This window comes from Periplaneta americana, chromosome 11 (genome assembly GCF_040183065.1).
Source record: "Periplaneta americana isolate PAMFEO1 chromosome 11, P.americana_PAMFEO1_priV1, whole genome shotgun sequence".
Classification (NCBI taxonomy): domain Eukaryota; kingdom Metazoa; phylum Arthropoda; class Insecta; order Blattodea; family Blattidae; genus Periplaneta; species Periplaneta americana.
In genome coordinates, this window is record NC_091127.1 from 16092327 (window position 1) to 16108668 (window position 16342).

The window sequence follows — 16342 nt, forward strand, 5'->3', positions numbered from 1 at the left end:
TATTTATTTGTTTCGAAAATGTAAGAATTCAGAGTCTCTTATGTACGGCTGCTATAGGATGAATAAATGTGTTTTTTCTTCGTACTGAAAAATTTTATATTTTGCACATAGGAGTTATTGTAGGAACAACGACGACATACAAAGAGAAGTGATAAAAAATGCGATAGATATAATATATTAATGTACTTTACAGTCCTTACAGAACAGGAAAAGCTGTGCAAACCTCGAGCGATTAAAAATTATTGTAACTTATGACTTATTGTTTTTGAAGTTGCACTTAAAAAAATTGCCCGCCACGTGTAAGAGTGTGAATTCGTCGCAATCTAATCTTCTAGCACCGTTCAATGTAAGTAAATTGAATAATTACGTAGATTAATGTGACAGGCGTCGACAAAGTTATCTGTCATACACTGGGTTGCAGGGGCCGAGTTGAGAACGCATAGATGACCGGTTGTTTCGACACAAACTGCAAATAAAGAATGACAAAGATGGACTGTAGAAATTTAAAGGAGTACCGTACTAAGAGACATTTCGTTCACTAAGTGTACAGATTCCAATGGAAGTACAAGTTCTGAGGTCTGCTGAACAAATTTCGGTTACTTCCTAAATTATTTCAGTGTACATTGCATGTGTGTGTACGTGCGAGCGTCTGTGATGTCATTTTTGAAGTGAAACTCGATATTATGAGGAAAATTATTTTAAGGAGGCAATTAAGAATATAATATTGAATATCTGAATATTTTTCTTCTTCTTCATCACCACCACCACCATCATCATCATCATCATCATCATCTAAAGATGGTCCTTATCCTCTTGAGTATTGGTATTGAACGTTGATCAGTAACAAGTAGTGTATTATGAAATGATCAAGGTTTATAAACACGTAATTTAGGCCTATCCACATGACAAACCGAAATTCTCATATCTAGCTGTTAAGGCAGTGGTTTTCAAGATTTTATAAATTCAACTACATTCATTCATTCATTCATTCATTCATTCATTCATTCATTCATTCATTCATCCATAGTGTTCTGCACAAGGGCAGTTCTTTCACTTCAAACCAAGAATTCTCAACTATTTCCTATTTTCTGCATTCCTGTTATTCTTCGCATATGATCCATATATCAAGTCAGCCTGGTTGGCATAGTTGGTATAGCGCTGGCCTTCTATCCCCGAGGTTGCGGGTTCGATCCCGGGCCAGGTCGATGGCATTTAAGTGTGCTTAAATGCGACAGACTCATGTCACTAGATTTACTGGCATGTAAAAGAACTCCCGTGGGACAAAAATTCCGGCATACCGGCGACGCTGATATAACCTCAGCAGTTGCGAGCGTCGTTAAATAAAACTTAACTTTAACTTTAACTTTAACTCCATGTATCAAGTTGTCTGTCATCTAATTTTTTCTTCCGCCGCGAGCTTTTTAAGGCTGAACACTGACGGCCGACAACTTTGCGATTATTTTGCAGTTTGTGTGTGGTTGTGCTGTCGGCGGAACCGACCACACGCGGACTTCTTTTTTGTGGTCACTTGAAGTCCATATCGACCAAGACAACCATACCGCAAGCTTGCTATTTGCCAAGAAAGAGTCTATATTTTCCAAGGATACGGTGTAAAAGCGTTTGTCGTTTCCAAGTATACGGTGTCGGTGGCGAGTGGTTGGCGTGTGGTCGGCGTGTCGCACGTGTGAGTTGCGCTCGACCACCGACAGCGACAATTCTGCAGTGGTTCTGTGAGTGATACCGACGTCTCACGACCACAGACGTCGACAATGACTTCAGTTTGTGGTCCGTGTGAGTTAGCATCATCTGTTTCCATATAATTCAATACTAATTCCTGACTACCCACAGCACAACCACACGTAACTGCAAAATAATCGCAAAGTTGTCGACCGTGTGAGTTGAGCATTAGTTCAATAGATCCAATTTATGTAATACTGCCAAACATATGACACACATTTACAAAATTCCAGATAACTTGTAGCTGAAATAGTTTTTATGTTTTAGAGTGTGGATATAACTAAGTAGAATCCAATATTAATGTAAAGGTAGGCTAATGTGTATGAAATATAAATGTTTCTGAAAATATCGTAACAAGGAACTGAAGTATTCAGCAACGAGGAGATTAAATGTAGGCCTACTATACATGTACATGGAACTGTGCAGTGATGATATTCTTGTCATTACATTATAAACCAGTTTCAGCTTCATGATGCTGCTGGATGTCATTTATAAATTTCCTATGAATTTGACAAACATATTAATGTTATTATAATAATGATAACTATGTTCATTGAAATTTGCTTGGCAACAAACAATTTCAGTGCATGAAAATCTTATTTTTTTCTTATGTTCGTAGTTACTATTAAAATATTGTATTTTTTTATGCGAAGGTAGTGAGGTACTCAAAATGTAAATTTCGTTTGGTTTCATCAAGTCTTTATTAATACAATTTTCTAGCGTAATAAAAATAACTCGCTAAAAGTAACTTTCTACGTACAGTAGAACCTCTATTATCCGTGGTAATGAAGGGGGTGGACTGAACGGTTGATCGAAAAAATCGGATAATCCGTACCATGAAAGATTTTGTAATTTCCTCCGTGGTCTTGTATTTAACTCGTTAGGTAGTGGATCAGAAGTTCACTGATTTAAGTCTGGTTGTCAACGACGGTTTTTTAAGGAGCAAGGAAACCCTTTGTAATGACTGTCTCAGGAAAGATGGCAATAAAGGAGGTCTCATGTTGTAGATTTACATACTTTTTTACACTTTATCCTTGTTTCTTTTATTAAATCGCGCAGTTGTAACGCCAATCTCGTATTCTGATGCGAGATGAGCCACAGTTTCTCTTTCTCAAACCATTCAATTATTTCCATTTTTTTATATTTAGCACAACACGTTTTATGTTAATATCCGTGGAAGACATTTTATATACAAGTTACATTATAGAACGGCAATTCGAACAGTAGGCAATGCTGTGTATCGATAAAGGCTTGTAATTAATAGCCTCTCTAGCAAAAACATATGTATAACCTACTAATATGATGTACAAAACAGTGTTTGATATAAGTTATTTATTTCTGAACAAAAGAAGAGCCAGAAATAGACAGTCGGATAATCCACCAATCGGTTAATAGGGTGACGGATAATCGGGGTTCTACTGTATTTGCCATTTTTATTCAGGGATTTGTCTGTTGATACCGCCGTGGAAGAAATCTGTTTTCGATCGTGACAGGGCCTACATGTACGAACGGATATTTTCAACTCATTTTTGTAGCTTTTTTTTTTTTTTTTTTTTTTTTTTAGAGGATCAAAAAGTGAAATTCTGTGTTATAAATAAAAAATGAAGAATATTTAATCGATATAGTTACATCAATTTTGTGGCATTAGCAGTATGCAATCGTGTATTACTTTGATGAAGACTTCCATATATGATAGCAAACCTTCGAATTACCCCCTTCATACGACCCAAGGTATCGCTCATCATTTACAGTATTTCCTAGTTACTCAAACTCTGTAAGCAGTAGGGGAGAAGTGGGTACAGTAAGACAGGGAGAACAGTGAGACATATTTTATTAGATGGTAAATTTTGATGCTGAGATGTTGGTAACAGTGGAGTTGTATGTTGCATGAGTAAAGTAACAGTATTTTCATACTCGATTTGATTCTAGTTATAAAGGTGAGTGATGAAAAAATAATTCGTTATTTTTCACTCTAGAAATAAAATTTTGGCTTGTGTTTAATGAAGGTTATATTGGATATACAAATGAGATATAAATATGAATGTTTTGTTACCTAATACTATGGTATTTGAGATTATGTTTGGCAAAGTTTCGTCTTTCTTGTTTTAATTTTGAAGTGATGGCGTCATTTTTAAATTAACTCTGCGTAAAGGGAACGGTGAGACATGCCATTGAAGGGTACACTGAGACGTCTCACTGTTCCCTTGTACCAATGATTTGCAAAAACAAACTGTAATTATATTACATTTACCAATAACTAACATTAAAAATGAACATGCTAGTAACCAATTTGGGAACTGTAGTTCAAAATAATGGATACATTACGTTTTAATGGTTTCATAAATAAAAAATTATTCACAAAATTTAAGAAAATGTTAAAAAATAATAAAGAATTACATTAAATTCTTATAATTATAAGCTTAGTTGTCACCAAAAATTCATTTCATTTTTTTCGCAAAAGTTTGAAATGTCATGGAAAATTCACTTTTCCAAATGTTCCAGATGTTCCAATGGTTTCGAAGTCAGACATCAAAATGATTCTAAATAAGCCTACAGAACATGTCAAGATAAAGATACAGCAAGCTTCCTTTTCTTTTGAAATAAGTGTAAATCATTCCAATGTCCGTTAATAGACACTGTGGTATCTCACTGTACCCTCCTGAATGGGAACAGTGAGACATCTGCATTTTTTTGACAAACACGTATTGTACAATATGTCCTTTATCTATTAACATTTTTGTTTATGTATTATTATACTCCATGTTTTAATGTCTATTTCTATTGCACTCGATTTTAAAAATACTTGAATTATCACTTGCATACATATGTCTTAATATTTTGTGTCTCACTGTACCCACTACTCCCCTACGTTCTGTGCTCTTCAAAACCTGGTTAATATCACCTTTACAGCATAATTTCGGCTTGAATTTTTTCTTTGCGGGCCACTCTGACTTCAGAGCCCATGTTTCATTGCTGGTAACAAAACACACTGTATTTCCTCTACTCAGAATATACTAGATTCAGTCACAGACATGGACAAATTGTTGACAAAACTGACGATTGTAATAGATTTAATTTTTACAAAACTTAAAATTTAATTAAGAAAACAGTTACATCATTACGGTATGTTGTACACCTTCATTTGTAGTTATTAAGTCATTTATTCTTGCAGGAATCTCTTGAATTAATGTTTTTCATAAGTTAACGATTTCTTTGTCCTGTCTTCCGAGCAGGAATTTTGTTTTCTACGAGTTCCGCTTGAGCTGCAGTCATTCTCTCCTTCACTTTTTCCATCCGCACATTGCACAAGAACCCAGTCGCATCCATGTCCGGGTTTTGGAGTCACTTCTTGTCCCGTTAAGGTTGGAATGTTATTAGATCGCAACTTACGTACCACTCACTAATTTCGATCTATGGACAAGTATTCCACCATATATAAATATTTCATTCCCATATGGAAGGCTGTCATTCGTTACTAGTAGCACACAGTTCCTGTACTGTGCATTGCAGTGTTCATATTCTGCTCCGTGATATTACATTGCCCGGTCTGTAATATGAATTGCTTTCTAGTTAATGTATTTAGTTATTATGCACTCTATAGACCTATTCTTTGTTTCTTCTGCTGGACATCTTCCCACACACTGCATTGGTTAATTTATTTCTCTATATAAAAAGTATTTTCTTCGCTGAATAAAACCGAAGAGCAATAATATTATCACTTGAGCTGGTTATTTGTAGAGAAACGCAGTGGCAGTATTTTTAATTTTATTTAATTTTACTTCTGAAATAGTTTAATCACAAAAATATCTCAGGAGGAACAACTTATACAACAGCACAACATAATTCATTTGGCTCATTACCCTATTTTTTGCTTTGCATTTATTGCATAGATTATTCATTTCATCTATTTTAACGCAATTCAAATGAGCATAGTTAATATTTGGATTTTAAAATAATGGAATGCTAAGTTAACGTACTGTTACTGCATACTAAATCAATACACTCTCGTTGTTCGTTAATTCTCTGAGATGAAAATGAATGTGATGCATAAATATTATTTTAAGAAACACAGGAAATGAATATGGGTAAATTATGAGCGCAGGAACACTATTTTGTGACACTTTATAAAATAACTCAGCTCCAGTGAGCTCAACGGTAAAATACTAATGTTTACTCCATATGTGCTGTATTTTTGGTCCTGGGAAAATACTCATCTTTACGACAGAACTCTTAAAAATACTATTATGTTCTGTGGACAAAAAGAAACTGAAGAGTGTAAAATTAGAGTATTTTATGTGGACCAAATAAAGTTTAAATAATCATACGATGAAAGAGTAATGGAACAGAGAAAAATTCTCTCCGGCGCCGGAATTTGAACCCGGGTTTTCAGCTCTACGTGCTGATGCTTTATCCACTAAGCTCTGTTCCATTACTCTTTCATCGTATGATGACGCAGAATATCTGCATGGAAATATCATATGTACTTCGGTACATTAAAATAATATATATGATATGCGTAAATCACTTTGTGATTTAAGACGGCGCTTATTCCGTCGGATCCCGGCCAACTAGTCACTCATAATGAGTGCACCTCAGCACATGTGTGGACTTCAGTCCTACGTTCATATACATCTATGACGTAGTGCAGAGGGCGGCCACTAGAGGGAACCCAAGAGTTGGAACTTAATCAGAGACAATTCTGTCCGACGCCGGGGTGGTATCCGGTGTGGCTTAGTGGATAAAGCATCAGCACGTAGAGCTGAAAACCCGGGTTCAAATCCCGGCGCCGGAGAGAATTTTTCTCTGTTCCATTACTCTTTCATCGTATGATGACACAGAATATCTGCATGGAAAAATCATATGTACTTTGGTACATTAAAATAATATATTTAAATAATTAATTAATATAGCCTAATATTGCGACAGAATATCAAGTTTTCTGTGCGTAAGAATGTATTTTAATCCTACCTGTCCTTGATTCACTCAGGAGTTACCGTAATAGCATATAGCATTATGTCCATCTAGAGAAACTACACATTCCAATGGTGAAATAATAATTATACAAGTGGCTTCTGGGATTAGTTCACACAAACACATAAACATTCTCTGTATGTTAATATTGATAAACATTTATATTATATTTCCATCATACAATATTATATCCGTATAAAATAGTGTTAAACGAATAGCTTCCGTTTGTTGTTGTGCAAGGCCCCTTATACACGAAGTCATTTGTTTTCATTTCATTATAGCCTATTAGTCAGGCGGCGCTGATAAAACGCATTGTCATTTTAAAAGTCGTGTATCTCGTTAAATATCAGTCCTGTCAAAATTCTGCATAGAATAAAACTTATCGAAAATTGTTTTTAAATAAACTTTTGTTATGTAATATTTTTCATAAAAAATCATTAAGCGATATATTTCGATTTTTTAAATTCAGGCCTCCTTATAACCTCCCTTTTAAATAAAGTATTTCGAATCCCTTTAGAAACCCATATAGCTTTTATTGATTTTGTGAAAGCTTTTGACAAAGTCCGAAGAGACCTTTTATTCGACATATTACAAGAAAAAAATATTCCAAATTTGCTATTCCAAAATATAATAGAAATGTACACGGACAGCAAAATAAGTGTCAAAATAAATAACTGTATATCCGAAAGAAAATTAGTTAATAATGGAGTTCGACAAGGTTGTCCACTATCACCAACTTTATTTAATATTTATATAAATGAAATTATTTTAAAATGGAACCAAATCTACACATCAGGAATCAAAATAACCAGTGCTCTAACATTAAATACCTTACTCTGTGCCGATGATCAAGTCATAATTTCCAATTCAGAGGATAATTTACAAAGAGGATTGTATACATTAAATGAAATATTAAAAGATTTTGGGATGGAAATTTCAGCACAAAAATCAAAAGTAATGGCATTTTTAGGACAAGACCCAGTGAGAAGTAAGATAATACACAATAACCAATGCCTCGAACAAGTGCAAAATTTCAATTATCTGGGTTGTGAAATATCTTATCAAAATGAAAAAGATGTGAACAAGAAAATTACCAAATTTACACAAATTCTAGGAATAATAAACAATACATTAAAAGCTAAATTAGTACAAAAATCTACAAGAATAAAAATATATAATACACTAGCATTACCCACCCTTCTATACGGAAGCGAGATTTGGACATTAAAGAAAAAAGACATGAACAGAATCAAAGCAACGGAAATGAAATTTTTCAGGAGAACAGCAGGATATACTCTTTTAGACCGAAAAAGGAATGAAGAAATTTTAGAACAATTAGAAGTAGAGTCAGTAGAAGAAAAAATCAGCAGATACAAATTAAATTGGTTAGATCATGTAAGAAGAATGGAAAATTCAAGAATCCCAAAAATTATGATGCAATATAAACCTAGAGGACATCGTCGACCAGGAAGACCGTTAAGAAGACTGCTAGATGGGGCCGAAACAGGTCTACAGAGGCCTAATTCGTGAAGGATGATGATGATGATTTCGAATCCCATATAGCCTAAAATCTAAGTTAGAACAAACTTAGTTTATATTCCAATTTTCATATAAATCGGTTCCGCCATTATCGCGTGAAAAGGTAACAAACATCCAGACAGAAAATAAAAATTCCAAATGGTTTTATTATTCTTCGTTGATATTTTACCATTTAACGTTTATTTCTTAAGTTTGCAAGAAAGTTCATGTATCCATTAGATTAGATCTCGAGTCGTGAAATATTTGCAAACGTATATGCGCGGCAACAGATTCGCAAGAGCGCTATTGGCTCTCCCACGCACGTGAATCACTCAGGAGGAAGTGTCGCGCACTTCGCAAGTGATAAAAACTTGGCGGCGCAGACGAGTTTGCAGTGAATGCAGGGACAGCTGATCGGGTGATGCTGCCGGCGACATGGGCAGCGAGGGGACCTCACCGTGGCCGTGGGGACAGGCAGGTGCCGTGTAGTGTAGTATGTGTGTATGTGTCTGGAGCCAGATTATGTTTCATTCACGCACATCAAAAGCAAAACATATTTTCCAGCGCTGTAATTCAACTCCAGCTATCGTTGCGTTGTGAGTGACCAACAGTCGTAAATGCAAGCGCAGTATTCTTAAATAAAACTTGAGAGAATATTTTGCCGTGATTTTCAAACGTTTTTTAGACCGTAATGTGTGCATTTAAAGCACGTTATAATATTTAAGTTGCTATAACAAACACTTAATATTCGTTATTCATAATGGTCTATATTACGTGTGCTGATAGTTTCCCGGTAATTTAATTGAGTTTAACGAATTTTTATTGTCGTGGTAATTATTTCGAAATCGGAAGTCGATAATTAATTGTCTAATAACAACAAACATGAGTTTAAAAAGCGAAATTTAATTACCAGAGGATAACTATTATCACGAATTGTATTCGGCAAGATAATCCCAATGTAATAAAATTTTGAACGACTAAACATTCGAGGTTATAATAATAAGATCCTGAAAAATAATCGAATCGAAGCAGAGATGATGGGAATAAAAGGCTCCTTGGAATAAAAACAACTGAATATTTGAGGTTATAACAACACTTTCTTGAACTCTTTTATCACTGCTTATTTATAATTTTGAACATGTTTAATTTTATTGTGAACCATTTTTACTTACAATAATTGTGAAATTATTGTAATTACTCGTAGTTATTGTTACTGCGAGTTTGACGTAACCGTATGATTGCTGCTAAATCGGAGCAGCATGCTTTTGAGTATCAGTGTAATTCGAATCTTATTGGTCAGTCTAGCGTCAGTGAACTCGTTCATTGGCTGAGAAACTTTCGCGTGGAATTATCTAATTAATGTCTTGTTTCGATAATTTAGAGACTATAATGGGCGACATTGAAGCAATTATAGATTGAAAACGTATCTGTTAGTAAAAGTATCATCTCATAATATTGAACTAGGGTTGCCATTACCTTACTGAATTGAATTACAGTTCTAGTTAATTTCTTTTCACCGTTTTTTTTAAACGAACTTGCACCAAATTTCCGTAAGCAGGTCTACTAGTTTATAAGATAACTTTTTAGTAATATAAGCACGTGTAAGAGAATTTATAATTTAAAAAGTGACATTTAAGAGTTCATGATTTTAGAATATTTTATTTTTATTTATTTTTAAAGGATATAACATCTTACATTATTGAAATGAAACTTCTTTAGGCAGGGTACGAGAGGAAAGTTGTGAAACAAAATTGTGTGATTGATGTTTTAAGAGGGCTTTTATTACGTGTTGGTACGGGGTTGCGTACTTTACTGTGTTATCATAAAACCAATTGTTTAATTTTTAAATTTTGGAAGATTGAGTGTAAAAGTGTTAAATTCGACCCTAACTTATCGTTTCTCATTTCAGTAACATTTAAAAAGATTACTACACATAATTACAACTTACGAAGTTTCACTTCCGCTTTTTTATTTTAAAATACTAAATGGCGACGCCAATATTTTAAACTTTTGGTGATATTAATATGGGCATAACTTGTTGTCCTTTCTTGTGTCTCACACTATTGAAATTATTATTGGAGTGGATTATTATTGGTCAAAGCAAATATATTTAATACAAAAAATAGCAATGCTTAAGTATACGATTTGTCTTCCATTTGCATAGAACCTAGACGTGATAAAAAAATCAACTAGTTGTATCTAAAATTTAAAGAAGATGATATAAGAATTGTTGGTTTATTTATGTACAGCGATAAGAGAAGTTGTGAAGTAATTGCGAAAGAAAATTTTTTATCTAGATACAACAGTAATTGAAGTAATGAATATACTGGATAGGTAGTGTCCTGAAGTTTTAACTGGATTTTCAAATATGTTTGTGGAGTGAGGGGACACTAGTCTTTCGAAGCCCTTTGGTTGACTTCGACCCAGTTAAAATTTCTTTTAAAGTGATACATGACCCGATTACCAGAATGTGGAAATAAAGTACAGTCCATTGAAAAAAGCCGGAGTCCTAGAAATAAATTGCCGTATTCTAGGTCTGAATTATAACGGAAAGCGGATAAATAAATTCGAGTTGCGCTGCGAAACTGTAAAATCTCTGTTGTCCTCCCACTTGCAAGGAAATGGTCTCTTCACTGTTATTGCGTGGCTGTCAGTGCAAACTGCTCGACATGTCCTCTCGAGTGTACGCAGCAATTAAGGCGCACTATTTAACCTTGCATGGGAGCGACAGTCGTGGGTTAGGGCATGGTTGTGTATCACTTGTCAGTGTTCGCTCTCTGTTGTCTTGTTATTGATATTGGTAGTTACCGGGCGGGTTTTTTATGCTTCCGTTGTAGTCTGAGTTGCGTGCCGATTGTGCTTGCTTGATCACACCGGCTTCACCATTCGCCGTACCATTCAGACCTTTCTCAGCCATAAGTCCGAATACCACACTTCTACCGTGTCTAATAGATCCACCTGAGTCGTCATGAGTAAGATACTTGGGGACTTCATTTCATCTCTGCGGATCTATGAGTCGTCTAATATCCACCACCACTACCATTTGAGGGATTCACAACCAGAGTGGACCAAGTCCATCTGGAATAGTTCTGAGATATTGAGTCTTAGGGTCGATTTCTAAAACGAGGTCTAGACCACGTCCATGGCTTTAAACCGCGTTTGGATTTATAAAACGAGGTCTTTTTCATTTTTCTGAGCCACGGCTCGAAACCATGGTCTGAAGCAGACACCACGGCTGGGGCAGGCTTAAAACTACGGCTTCATGTATAAAAGATGGAGGTAGTAGATCAGCTGGATGATTATCAAAGGAAAATTTGTGTCTACGGGTATTAAATCCCCGGATTAGAGTGATGAGAGACAGGAATAATCTTTTGTAACTATATAACGACGATAATGCCTGGCGAATATTTCGATTTTCGAAGAAATCAACGCAAAATTTAGTAAGAATGCTAAATAGTAATCTGCAACGAAATGCAAGAGACGACAGGTTGACAAACTTTTACATCTTCTTGTTGCTTTCAGGGAAGTAAGATATAATATTATATGTTAATTCTACCTTTATGTCTATAGGACGATATATCTTAATTCTTAGTCTTTACAGTAGTTTTGGACATTTCATTTAATACTCGAAAATGATGTGGGTCTACAAGAATATGAAGCAAACATGATTTTGTCTTATTATTTTAAGTTTTATGCTACTGGGGCTTTCCACATAGTACTAGTCTATTATATGTGAAAACAGAACCATACTACATTTTAGTTTCAATTGAAATTTTAATCCAGTTAATATTAGGTTATTAATTCTTTAGAACCGGGTTGTTTATGTTGATAGTAGTTATGAACAAACGATAAACTACAACATAAACGCTCGATTTGTGCTAATTATTTGGGCAATATCATTCTGGTACCTAAAAATCCGTTCCCTAGTAATGCTAGTATTTTAAACGGATGTATATTCTGTAAATTAGTAAATATAACAATACCTTAGCTGAGAACAAAAGAACGTGACTTACTGCAATTCAATAAAAATATTAATCCCGATGTTCATTTATTTATATCTACTGTGTAGAGGAATAAAAATCGATTCTTAGCTGCTTTGCCATATCGTATAAAACCCACGAACCTCTGTTTCTTCTCAAGCCACGTCTCGACTTCGTTTTAGAAATCGCATAAGGATTCAGACCTCGATCGTGGTTTAAAAGCCGAGGTTTGGAACCACGATTTCGTCCGTGTTTTAGAAATCGACCCATAAAGTTCCTGGCTCACGCTTAGCAACCTTCACCTTCCATAGGAAATACTGCCCTCTATGGAGTAACAAATGAATTATGGACTTTGTTTGTTATGGCAATGATTAAATCTAAGTTTTCTTCATCCGAGATTGTATTAATCCACAAACTGATCACTGGTGGACTTGGTCCACTCTGGTTGTGAGCCCCTCATTTACCAATCTGTGGACGAGCCACGAGGAACATCCACCACGGCGGACGGCCGAGTCGGCTCCACACAAACACGTGTTGCCCTGCTTTTCGAAACGAAGATGATAATGAAAGGGATCTATGAAAGAGTTTGTTAAATAAAGCGGGAAAACTGAATAATCTCGATAAAAAAATTACCGCCTTGACTTTTTCCATCGCCGGGATTTGTTCTTGTTCAGCGGTCTTCGTAAGCTATCTCTCTGTCAACTGGGTTACAAAGGCTCTGTCTTGTCTTAGTAAAGGAATTCTCGCCGTACTGGCTCCATCCACTGTGAGCTTAAATGCATAGATCCATCCTAGGTCCTGCCCTGGAGAAGCTAATCAGCTCTGTTGACCCCATGTGTCTGTTTAGTGCGTAAGATTGAAATTACCTGAAAGACCGAAAGAAGAACTGTGCTCGTGCATTGTCCTGTTTTAAACCATTACTGTAAAGTCTTTTGTTTGTTCTTGTTTATAGGGTAGTTTTGGTTCGAAGTGTGGTATAAAGCCCCTACCAAAAGTTTAAGGACATCCCTCCATAAGTAATGTTTCACTTATGTCCTTATAGGCTACTTATGTGAAACCCACTGATGTTTATACAGGGAGAAAATGCCTGTGAAAAATGAAGTTTTTACTGCAAACCCAATCTGTCTATCTTCCAAACTGTGGATTATAGAACAATTTGTCTGTTATGAAACTTGTTGAAAAATTACATATTTTGTAGGAAAGAAATTAATTACTCCAGAATGGGTTGACTTAGATCAATGAATTTTGGGATAGAATTAGACATATTTGAAAGACTTCTTGTGTAATTATTGCATTTTGTTTAAAATAAATTGTGATAGTTCGTGTAGGCATTGTAATCGAGATTTTTTTTTCCTCTTAAGGAAAATAATCATTTTCTAAAATTCTCTTGAACTTGAAATTCGCGGAAAATGGACCGGAGTCTGCCACTGCCATTTACATCATATCATTGGAAGTTGGTAGCATTGGTCAATCAGCTTATTCTCTTCATTTTTAGTAAACATCGTAGAGTTTGCTTCAAGTGTGGAAAGGTTGGATTTCATCCTTGCAAGAAATGAAAATAGGTCGAAATTCAGTGAATGTGGACGTGAAGTCGCAGATTATTTGGATGTGGAAAAATGACTGGGGATAATATCTAACTTCAATCCAAAATTCATTTATCTAAGTCAGGGATACAGAACTGGCGAGAGAGGGGTGGAAAGCATGGGAATAGCGTTGGTTCCCCGTCCACAGTCCAACGGCGTTGAATGACGTATCTGTGGCCCGTACGCAATCACATAAGACAGGCACTGAATACAAATCCCCTCTCCTACCAAGTCAATGACGCGTGAGTGGAAGGAAGGGGTGAGTGACGTAATGCCACAATTGTCGCCCAGTTCTGCAAGCCTGATCTAAATCAATTCATTCGGGAGTAATTGATTTTTTTCCTACAAAATATGTAATTTTTCAGTAAGTTTCATAACAGACAAATTGTTATGTAATCCACAGATTGGAAGATAGATTGAGTTTGCATTAAAAACTTCACTTTTCACAGGCATTTGGTTCATGTATAAACATCAGAGAGTTTCACATAAGCATAAGCATAAGCATAAGAGTGAAACATCACTTATGAAGGGGTGTCCTTAAACTTTTGGTGGGGCCTGTATATTTTTGTTTGATCTTGAGGCGACAGCGCCCTCACCTTTTTCGCCATTTCCCTTTATGAGGTAGACATTACGTAATATCTCAGGCCAACAAATGAAGATACTGCTTCCGCAACTGGTATATATAAGTCTTTGTCTACATCATATAATGCAGAAAATTACTGTCATTGTGCAGCACTTAAATCGATTCTCATGGTGAATTAGCTAAAAAGCACTTATACCTCATTTTGCGGAAACTACGTACATAGCCTACACGGATTAATAAAAAAATCGTATTTATGAGAAGTTGGAAAGAAGTCTTTGAAGTGAGATTTGCTCGAAATCATTAATTGCAATTTATGTCCGAAACTACTGTGGGGAAAAAGAAAAGATTGTTGTCTTCTTTGTAGTGTAGCTTAATGTCTTTGGCGTATTTTACGGCTCGATTAAAATTTGATGAGTATCTAATCTGTGTAATTATGAGAAAATTCCGAACTTGCATAACACTAATAACACATAATTACTTTTGCGTTGTGTCATGTATGACAAACTACCATAAAACGTGGACATTTTCGTGTATGAGAATGGATGTGCAAAATGTAGGCAATTTATAATTTATATTTTTAAACTGCTTGCGTTAATTTCAAATAGTCTCTGGGCTTGAGGTTCGCGAGTTCAAACTTAGCCAAGAGTAATGGATATTTAAGAGCGATACAAATTCTTCGCATGGATCGGAAGGGAAGCTGCCGCAGATCGACAGAATGAGGGAGATTGCGTAAAATTTATTTCTCGCCCGTGTTAAAATAGAGCAGTGCTATTAGTCATTGTCACTATCGATACTGTCATCGGGAGAGGGGAAATGAATTTCAACTTAGTATATTCCACTGCAATTTCTGCATTTTTTTTATGCCTGTGACTGTATTATAAAGGATAAAAGTGGAAATGTTGTATTTGAAAGACTTCATACATTGATATGAAGCTATATTAGGGGAATAGAAGCTCTAGTCTACTTGAAATAATAGAGAAAAGAAATTTCCTGTAGGTCCTTTCCCTTAAACTGAAATGCCATTTTTGTAGATACGAGGTATCATTTCTTAGCCACCGATATAGCATTGTTCTATTGCTACTACCGTACTATATTTTAGGGTAGGTACCGGTAATGTTAAGGTCTAAAATGACTACCTCTATGTCACGCCTTTCATTAGATATTGGGTGTGAAAAAAATTATACCATGAGCGCTATGTTTTGTCTATTGCCACACTATAGTGGTAGTAGTGGTGATTTTGGTAGTAGTGGTAGTGGTAATAATAATATATATTTAGTCTGGCAGAGCTAAGGCCAGTAGGCCTTCTCTTCCGCCCAGTCAGACTCTAATTCTAATTGAATACAATTGCTTACATAGTTATTACATTAATATCTAGACCACAAAACAACATGAAAGTAAATAATGAAAGTTGGATAAGTAATGTTAGTGTGACAATAATAAACATTCGTAAGAAATAGTGATAATAATAATAATAATAATAATGAGATAATTTAAATATTTATTCTGTGATATATATAACCATTAAATACTGAGAAACCTGAAAGAGCTATTATTGTTAACAAGAATTGTTAGAAAAATAGTTCGTTAGTCTATTCTTAAATTGGTTTGATGTCTGACAGTCTTTGACATTACTCGGTAGGGAATTCCAAAGCCGAGGAACAGCCACAGTGAAAGAAGATGAATATGAGGATGTTCGGTGGGAGGGAATGGATAATATTGAGGAGTGTTGTGATCGTGTGTCTAAAAGACATTTCATACAAGTTGAGAGGATGCGAAGGCATTTCTTTCCCCTTCTACTTGCCCTGAGTCCGTCAGTATAACAGACCGGTAGCTGTTACCTCTTATACCTGCATCCCCCAAATTGTACACACAAGAAAATAAAATATTAAATAAAGTACATAAATGGATATAAAATACAATGACACAGATGTTTGACAGTTACATGTTTCAGTATATTTTAGTGTCGTTTC

At 35.3% G+C, this 16342-nt stretch overlaps 1 protein-coding gene across 9 annotated transcripts in view; it reads left to right on the forward strand.

Moving 5' to 3' along the window:
- The window catches only part of zyd (sodium/potassium/calcium exchanger zydeco), a 163564-nt gene that overhangs the window by 88976 nt on the left and 58246 nt on the right, over positions 1-16342 (forward strand). For 2 of the 9 annotated variants that reach the window (XM_069839088.1, XM_069839090.1), the window contains exon 1: positions 8569-8704. The exons of 4 other annotated variants lie outside the window; for them this stretch is intronic. In XM_069839088.1, coding sequence (XP_069695189.1) covers positions 8662-8704 — 43 coding nt within the window. In that variant the 5' untranslated portion in view covers positions 8569-8661. Of the gene's footprint in view, positions 1-8562; positions 8823-16342 lie in introns of those variants that run through there. 3 more of the 9 variants (XM_069839094.1, XM_069839091.1, XM_069839097.1) reach the window with 3 other exon arrangements.